The 9,419-nt window shown below is 39.8% G+C and overlaps 1 protein-coding gene across 6 annotated transcripts in view; it reads right to left on the reverse strand.

Annotated features, from left to right (window-relative positions):
* LOC103472465 (CUB and sushi domain-containing protein 3-like) overlaps nucleotides 1–9,159 on the reverse strand; it is a 389,352-nt gene extending 380,193 nt beyond the window's left edge. For all 6 annotated transcript variants that reach the window (XM_017307525.1, XM_017307524.1, XM_017307523.1 and 3 more), the window contains exon 1: nucleotides 7,923–9,159. In XM_017307525.1, the coding sequence (XP_017163014.1) occupies nucleotides 7,923–8,172 (250 nt within the window). In that variant the 5' untranslated portion in view covers nucleotides 8,173–9,159. The remainder of the gene's footprint in view (nucleotides 1–7,922) is intronic.
* Between the last annotated feature and the right edge of the window lie 260 nt (nucleotides 9,160–9,419).

The following is a 9,419-nucleotide window of genomic DNA, read 5'->3' on the forward strand; positions in this document are numbered from 1 at the left end:
ATATGGCACCTTTGACAAATCAGAAAATCCCAAAGTACTTAACAATAGAAAATCCTGAACACAGAAGAAAACAAAAGTTAATACATATATCATGAGGCATAAAACTACCTTAAAAGTCATTATGAACAAACTGTTAGTGCCATTCAACTGAAAATAAGTTTAAAGTAAATGTCACTCCACTGTTAACTACCAACAAATTTGATCCATCCATCCACTGTCTATACTTCCTTTTCCTTGCAGAGACTGGGACTGGTCATTGGGCGAGCCAGATATGCCTTGAACAGGTTGCCAGTAACAGACACACACAGGACAAACAATCATGCACACACAGTTACACCTAAGGTCACTTTGGAGAGAACAATTAACCCAAAGGTCATCTTTGATACAATATAATTTGACACAACTCGCATCATGTTTGCCCCATTTATGTTTGACTTCTATGAAAAAAGAGCTATGTAAATGTTACAACAATGACCCACATATTATAGTACTTCAGCTCTTGTTGCACTATGCAGATGCTTTGACTTCACTGTAGAAAATACTTAAAGCAATTCATCATACGACAATGAAATTGTCCTCAGCATAACATACAGATTCATTTTAGGATCATCATTTGTATATTTAAAGGCACTAGTAGAGCACTAAAATAAGTTGATAGTAGGTAAGGTTACCTTTAAATATTGAGAAAAGTCAACTGATATGTCATAATAGTAAAATTGAGTAAAAGTTTAAAATTAGGACGATGGCAAAGAAACCTTTTTACCTCGTATTTTGAGTACATTAATGGAAACACGCAAAATGCTGGTCGGCAAATGTAAGGGAAGATTTTATGATGTGCTCCTCAGCTCTCTTTTCTTTTACATTACATAAGTTTTGTCATAAGATATGCCCTTAGATTGTCAAGAAAGCAGCAGGGGATGGGTCTTTCATGCTTGAGACTAAACCTTCCATTACTTTCCTGTACCCAGAACTTATCAGGATCAAAGCTGTCTTCTTTAACATCAAACACAAAGCCTGCTTTTCTTCACAAAAGGTAAATGGGAAGATCGTCTGTGCTGGTGCATAACAGCTCAAAACATCACACCTGGAGCTCAGACAACACTTTCTTTCCTTTGTTGGGAAACACTTAAAGAGTAGCAACCTGTTCTTACAAGATCATCAGAACCTATAAGACACGACCGCTGTCTGGAAACAGTCAGTATTTTTGGTTGTTGATTGGAGGAAAGTTCCACGTTTAGACGAGACACCTTAGCTTCCATCTCACCACATTTAGAAAACAGTAACCCTTCTCCGATAAACCAGGTGCTCATGTAGAAGTTGTGTTAAACTGAAAAGGTTAAGTAGCGCATGTAGCACAATCCTATCCACCAGGGTTTTTGTTATCTGCCCGTGCATGTGTTGACAAAACCCTTCAGCCATGCGTTCTGCGCATGTGTGCTTTCACACCTCCAGAGTACTTCACACTTCCACTCCTCAAAATAAAAAAAAATCTTACCAAATGCTCCGAGGCAGAGCTTTGGGTAATTAGGAGGTGCATTGTATGAGCAGGCGCTGAGGCACCACCCAAAGGCTGCCACAGGAAATTCAAGTATTTCTCAAACATGACTTTGTGTTTGATGAGGGAATGACATTATGCGATATAGAGCTCAAAAAGGTTGACTTTGCATAAACATAAACATCTGCTCTGATAAGTTTGAACAAAAATGTATTACATGAAAAACTATGAAAAGCTCAGAACAATTAAACTTTACCTTAAAGTTTTATGTTGGGTAAAGTTATAAAGTGCTTCATATTTAAAAAAAAACAAAAAAACAACAACAAACAGCTTCACATAATTGTTTTAAAAGGTCAAAATTAACCCTGGAGTGGCTTTCAGTAAGCAATTTCCTGGGAAAATGAGTGTTGCTTAGTTCAATAGGAGACAAAGGATTTTGATGAAATTATACAGAAAATGTTCAACACATTTCCCACACATCCGAGGTCATTGAATTCTCTCTTTATGAATTACAGCCATTTCCTACGCTGTCATCCTTTTTCACATCCGCAAAAGGCAATTGGTCTTTCGACCGATGAGCAATTTAATGGTCATGCAGATGTGGCCTGCTTCATTGTTGCTTTATGACAAATTAATGAGATAAAATATCTTCAGATAATTGGTGGCTGTTCATGAAAAATCTTAATTTGCTGTCTAAAAGAGTCAATATGATTAAACGAGGCAATCTTTCTGCCCAAACAACTCAAAACCAATTACAGACACAGTATAAGACTTGAAATTTGTTGAAAAAGCCGTTTCTTTAGAGCCCAAGGGACAAATAGGTGTGTTTTGTAACACCAAAAAATAAAAAAATTAAAATCACAGACATAATTCTAAGCAGAAAATCAAATTGAAAAATGCAACAGGTGAAATCACAGAAAAATAAAAAATAAAGTCTTGATAATTAGACCTAGTGAAATGTGGAGCAGTACATAGTTTTACGTACTGTCTGATTTTGCAATAATTTTACAATTATATGCATCAGAGTAGAGGAGACAGAGGTTACAAAGGGGTAATTTCTAATTAAGTGTATAGATGCGAGATTAGATGAATGCAAGTCAGGAGGGACAGTTGGAGCAACAGTACAGAACGAAGTAATAATAGCGACAAGAGAAATGCGAGATGACAGAGGTGAGAGAGTACTAATATCAAAGCCAAATGTTAACTGACTTGTGTTATGCCCTCCTCTCTGCCCCCACCATGACTTGCTTGACTTCCCCAGTCTCCTCTCCCCTGCTCTCCCCGCCGTTCCCTCTGTCTCTCCGAAGCATTTTTATGATCAAGAGGCTGACTCTGCAACAGACACATCTCCGCTCCCAGAGAAACCAGCCATAAGCCACAGGATTAACTGTGTGTTAGAGAGCCTGGGCTGTGCTAATGCTCAGTGTCAGAGTGCCCGCCAGACTCAGAGTGTACACAGCGTGCTAATCATCCAAATATACGTCTGTTAGGGAGGAAGACAAAAACAAAAAAAAAACTAAAAAAATGTTACCTTGAAGTGCAGCACTAACGAGCAGTCTCAACTGTATGTCGAATTTCTGTGGATATCTGACAGCAGTGAGTGTTTACTCAAAATGATGAACTGGTCACTAACTTGGATAACTTATTACTGCTGGCTTGTAGATGAATATCATCAATCAAGGATTTATAATCAGGACCAGAGCTGTCCACAACTGCAATCAAGCTCTGATATTTGGTACCTGGATGCAAAATTTGACTAGCATTGAATTACCAGAAGCTACAAGGAGAATAACTGATACATTTCAATTTAGAAATGTTGTAGGAACACAGCACTGAATTTCTATGGACTGTCAATGTAAATTAAATGAGCTATTCTTATTCCTTCTGGTTTAATTCAGTTTACATGGGAGTCTGGCCTCAGGGATAAGTGGTGACTGTCGGTTACTCTGCTGATGAGAACATGTAGATTACCTGGTAGTCTTTTGTTTTTGTCTGTAAATGTCCGCACAAACAGTGTGGTGGGTCTGCTAGCCATGTAAGCCCCTCTAGATTGGGGACACAGACCAAAAAAAAAACAAAAAACAAAAAAAACAAAAAAAAAAAAACAACTGAAGACCTGTTGGTTCGATTAATAATTACATAGGAATGATCAGATGCATCTTCTGATAAAATGGCTGTTACGATTCATATACCGTCTGTGAAACTGATGAGATTGCATCTCACAGATGGTGTTGAAACACAAATCTACTGCAAGGCTACAGGTTGAGAGGTAGAATGTGGCTCTCATCTCAAATCTGACAGCTTTAAACAAGAGTTAGAATACATTTGAATTGAGGAGACTGTAGGAAATAAGTAATGCATGTTGGTTTTTACCCCTCCAGTGTGACTGTGCACGTGTGACTTGGTATGTTTGGTGAGTAAATTAAGTCTCTGGAGCTACAGGACAAATCTGACAGAAGAAAGGAGCGTAGTGGGGGTGGAAAAGGTAGGTGCTGTGAGAGCGGAAAGGAATTGTTGAAAAAAGAAAAAAAGAAAAAGGAAAGCAGAACAGGTGACAAAGAACAGAACTGAAATACAGCAGTCTTTCAGAGCTTGAGATAAAGAATTGTTTAAGGCAGTTAAACCAGATTTATAATTAAGGGTAGCATTTGCCTAACAAGACAAAAAGGGTCAATAGCAAAAGGTTGATGAAGCATTTCATCATCTCTCCCCACATTGGATTCACTTTACAGCACAAAGACAGACGAACAAAGACTTCCTAATTAAAACTCCGAATCATGACAAAGGTGCACCGACTTTGTAAATGGTACCAAATGTTTCTGTCAAATGTGTTAAGCAAGTTATGAAATTAAGGACTTTTTGTCCACAGGCTACAGCAGCATGTAAATCCATTACACCTTGCTCATTGCTTTACAGTCCAGATTGCTTTTTTAGAATAAAAATAAAGGTTCATGCTGTGATTGGTTAGCTGCCAATGGGCTGGTAGAGCAGACTAATATGCCAGCCAGAGCCAAAACAGAACAGTGCTTTTGGCTCGTTTCTGGTTTTAATCTTCCTGCTGCGTTTTAAAGCTTTCGTTTCTAAAATGTCACCGTGCCCTGAACACTTAACATGTTTAATTACTTGTTTTTGTTAAGTCTCTATATACTTTTAAACAAGGGTTCATTCACTTGCTTACTTCCACAGGGTATTTTAAACAAAAACTCTCCTGCAGAATATACAGTATTGTATGTTCTGGACTACACAGGCAATGTGATCAATGTTAGGATTATGCCATAAAATATTTAAAATGAGGCATTTCATACCAACACACATCAAGATCCACTGAATAAATTGACAAAACTAGAACTTCTTGAAAACGCCAAGAAAAAGGCTTTTTACAGCTATATAGAGAGAGGTCTGTCATTATGTGATGGAATACAGGCATATGTCTCCCGTGGCCATTCCCTGTCTTGCTTTCTTTAATCATTCTAGGAATCTATAGTATTTTTTGCACTGTCAGCCTACACACAATCTCCCTGCACTGGAGGATCATACAGACTTTACAGTGACAAATGGTTCTCAATAGCCTTCCACACTTCCCTTTCTTCCATTTTCACTCAGTTTTCCGAAATCCTAACATTTGTAAAAACCTTCCTCTTGTAGCAAAACTTCAACTTAGAAATCGAGTCTCTACACTACGCTTTGTTTTGTTTCCTGACTTCATCTTCCTCTGCAGATTCCACAGTGACAGCTTGGTTGCTCTCCATCCACAAACATCAACTGACACACTGATGTGTGCATGCATGTGCTTTGCACAGATTTGATGTGTGTGTTTGCTGATCTTGTTCTCACTTCCAACTCATCACATATGGACATTTGGTCAGGAACACTTTGCGGTTATTCCTAAGTGCGCATAGTGCATCTTTAAGCATTATTATTTAATATGCAGCGCAGTCTGATCCTCCAAGTCCTGAATGTTCTCTGTGGGTCAACTCACCCCCATGAAACTGGTCACTGTGGTTACCTAATGTATGATACCACAAATGAGAGAAGCGTCTAATTCCTGTTAAATTAAGTCAAGTTATGTCTTTTCAAACACATAATTTGACATCTTCAACCTGAGCAAATCACTATTTTTCTTTAGCTTTTTCACTGACTTTAAAAAGACTTTGGTCACCAATTCAGATGGTCTGGAGCCAACGATCCATATATTTTATGTTTCTGATCAACCCATTCTGCATGTTACTTTTCTTTTTGCTCAAAACGGGGGATGTCAATGTTCTCTGGCCAGGCATATTCCTATTTGTGTTGATGTCCACCACCTGGTGATCGCCAATCTAAATGGAAATAGGGAAGTTAAATTCCGACGGGTTATAATTTCTTGATGAATCATGACTGAAGCTTCGGGGCCAATCAAGTCTCTACACTACGTTTTGTTTTGTTTCCTGACTTCATCTTCCTCTGCAGATTCCACATTGACACCTTGGTTGTCACATTTCTGGGATGCTTTTAGACCCAACAACATGCCAGGTCAACTCGTCAGAAATCTAGTCAAATTCCTTATTTAGACCCAATCAAAGTCCAGAAAGGCTATGTAGGACACACTGTTTTTCCCAGTTCTTAGTCAAAAGCAATCAAAAAATAATGTAAATCCAAATTTTTACTAAAAGTGAACACTCTGATTTATACCATAACAACTTCAATTTAGAACTATGCATTGGCCTGAATTAATCTCCAAACATTGTTGATCTCACTCAGAGCTTCAATGGATCAAGGCTGGACAACACAAGGAAAACATTCAGTTGAGATATTGTTGCTCATTACTTAAATGATGACATATGTTCAAAATAGATGGTTTACTCAAAAGTCCTGAAGCATGTGCTACTTCCATTTAAACCAGAAAAGGCAATACTTTTCCCACAGCTACTAAATTAACAATTCACTAAACTTTGGATTTTGAAACATGGACATGAAAACAGAATGAATATAAACTTAGTGGTAGATTTTATGCATTTATTGAGCAGTGTATAAAGTTTTGCTGCTCTACTGTAACTGTAAATATAACTGTAACTGACTGACATTAGCTGTCAATACTGTCAAAACAGCCAGATTGTTGTTTTTTCTGCCAGCTGACTGGCAGTGCATAGCAGATGAAACTCCTTTTAGTTTTTTGTACCATGATTTTGACTTCTATACAATGAGAAACATTTACTGACATTTGAACTGAAGATAATGAGATTTAAACATAAGGAGTTTGGAATCTTCATGAGTTTACAAAGGTTGCAGACTCTTAAAATTCCTTTATTTTTGTAAACACATTTCACATTTTTTTTTCTTATTGTGCCATAGTCCTTAGGATTACATTGATAAAAGTCAACACATTAGGGTTCAGATCAGCTAGCACACTTTATTTTTTTTACATCAGTTGATCAGCAGGGCACATAAACAAGTGGGGGAGGGGCAGCTACCACATTGCTCTATGCCCCATTCAGTGTGAGAAAATGTTTCTATAATCACATTGAAATGACTTCAAACCATTTTACAAGATTCCTGAAGCGACCAATGAAAAATGGGAACTCAAATGAAATTTTTGAAAAAGTGGAAGATAAACTACACCTGCGGGCCCAGAAGGCAAGAACAAAACAGAGTGAGCATAACTGAATATTTAAATACTCAAGTTCATACATAATGCTCAATTGAAGGACATAAAGTGAGGGAAATGGAAGTCAGAGATCTAAGATTAATATACTGACGGCATAAAGCTTTTTGTAACTAAAAAGATTTGTTGATGGACATTTAGGAATAAAATGCTGTGTAAGGCTTAGGCCTCATCACTATATACAACTCACGTTCACACACCCACACACACAGAGGCAAAAACTCCCGCACACACTTTGGTATAAGCAACTCACGTTCGCTGCCACAGCCCAAGAGCTACCGCAAGAATATTTATTGGCTACCGGCTCAATGGCTGTATTGAAGAGAAGGATTGAGGGAGGAAGGAGAGAGAGAGAAAGAGAGGAAGAGAGGGGGAGAAAGAGGAGAAAACGAGGAAAGGGGGTAGGAGGGGAAGAGGCTGTTGCCGCTTTTTCTCATCCTCCCTGTGAGCCACTTTCTGATTCCCCGCATCACACCACACACACATTCACGCGACACCTCGCAGACATCCCCGCGCGCACGCAGACACCCTCACACACACACACACACACACACACACACACACACACACACACACACACACACACACACACACACACACACACACACCCACACAGGCGCGCGCGGAGGTAAAGAGGCAGAAGAAGAAGCATCTTTCTCTCCCAAGAAAAAAAAAGTATGAATGTGCGAGTGAAAGAGGACGTTCATGTCACCGCGTGAGCTGAGCACGCGCACATACATGTGAGAGCGTGTGTTTGTGGGGGTGTCGCATCCTCTTCCTCCTTACCTTGCGCGCGAGAAGAGAGCGAGCACAGCACAAGAGTCCAGAGAAAATAGCGCATCGCCTTCATTCCTCCGTCCGTCATCCTCCCGTTCATCCCTCTCTTCTTCGTCGTCACCCTCTTCTTCATCATCATCCTCCTCCTCGACGAGGGGAGAGCAAGACAGCGTTCCGTGACGCTATTAGCGAGATTATTTGCATCAATACATCTTCCGCGAGCCGAGCGCGAGCCCTCTAAGCTCTCACCGGGCCGCATGCTGCTTCACATCCAGAAAACGGAGGGGGGGGACAGAGAGAGCGGGGGGAGTGAAAGGGAGAGCGAGAGAGAGAAGCGTTTTTCTTTGCCTCCTCCTTCTAACATAGACTAGATAAATCCCTCACATCCGAAAAATGAATTCAGTGAACATCCACAGAGAGAGAGAGAGAGAGAAAGAGAGAGTGGGGGAGCAGAGACGCAGAGCGGGCAGGAGGGACGGGCGCACAGGTTGTCTCTCCAACCTGCGCTCTCGATGGCTATCGTCAGTATGTATGTGCTCCCTTCAGTTCCATTTCAACACCAAAAAAAAGTAATTGGGAGCTTCAAATCCACACTTTCCACAGCCTGTGTCCGATCTTCATTCTGAAAACGATCGTCTGTGTCGTTTTGCAGTGTCCTTTCTGCTATGAAAAATAAGTCAAACAAAAAAACAAAAAAAAATCCCCTCGGTGCTTCTCTGAATCGTTTGCCACTACAATGTGTCACAAATCAATAGAGATGGTTGTTCTTTATTTCTTTCCTGATCGGTTAATCCTCTTCTACCTCCCCCGTCTCTCGTCTCATGCGTCTGTAAGCCCTTCTGCTTTTCCTTTTTTTTTTCTTCCCTTTTCTCTCCTCTCAAACTGTAGCGGAAAAAAAGTCTATCTTCTCCCCTTGAAAGAAGAGAAATTCGTTATTCTCACGACTCCCTTATTCCACTGACTTCTTGTCAAATAAGCATCATCACAAGTCTCTCCTTTTGGTATATCCTTACCAGACAAGGCAAAATTCATTGGCTTGCTCTTTGCGTCGAAACAGTCCCTGTGTAGTTCTCTCTGCAGAGAAAAACCAGTCAAATTATTATTATTATTTTTTTCAAAAAAATCCAAGTTCTTGTCAGAAATCAGAGAAGAGACGCATCCTTTTCTCTGCTCGGATGGCTCCTCTCTCCCGGTGAAGCAGCTCGGTGCGTCTCTTCCCTCTGCCCGGCGCTGTGCAGAGATGCTGCCTTCAAGAGCTCCTCATACTGTAAGCTCCCCGCTCCCACACAAATTCACGTGGTCTATTGGTCGGAAGCATCAGTCTGAAAATTAACTTTTGCTGATTACATTTATTTATGTGGATGGACAGTGTTTTTTTTGTTTGTTTGTTTGTTTGTTTTTTTGTAATAATATCCTAACACCAAGGTATGAAAACTGCTAAGATTTGCAGCTGGAATTTTTTTAATTTTTTTATGAAACGCAGTGCATGTTGGAGCTCATTTTAGT

Source organism: Poecilia reticulata, linkage group LG11 (assembly GCF_000633615.1).
Source record: "Poecilia reticulata strain Guanapo linkage group LG11, Guppy_female_1.0+MT, whole genome shotgun sequence".
NCBI lineage: Eukaryota > Metazoa > Chordata > Actinopteri > Cyprinodontiformes > Poeciliidae > Poecilia > Poecilia reticulata.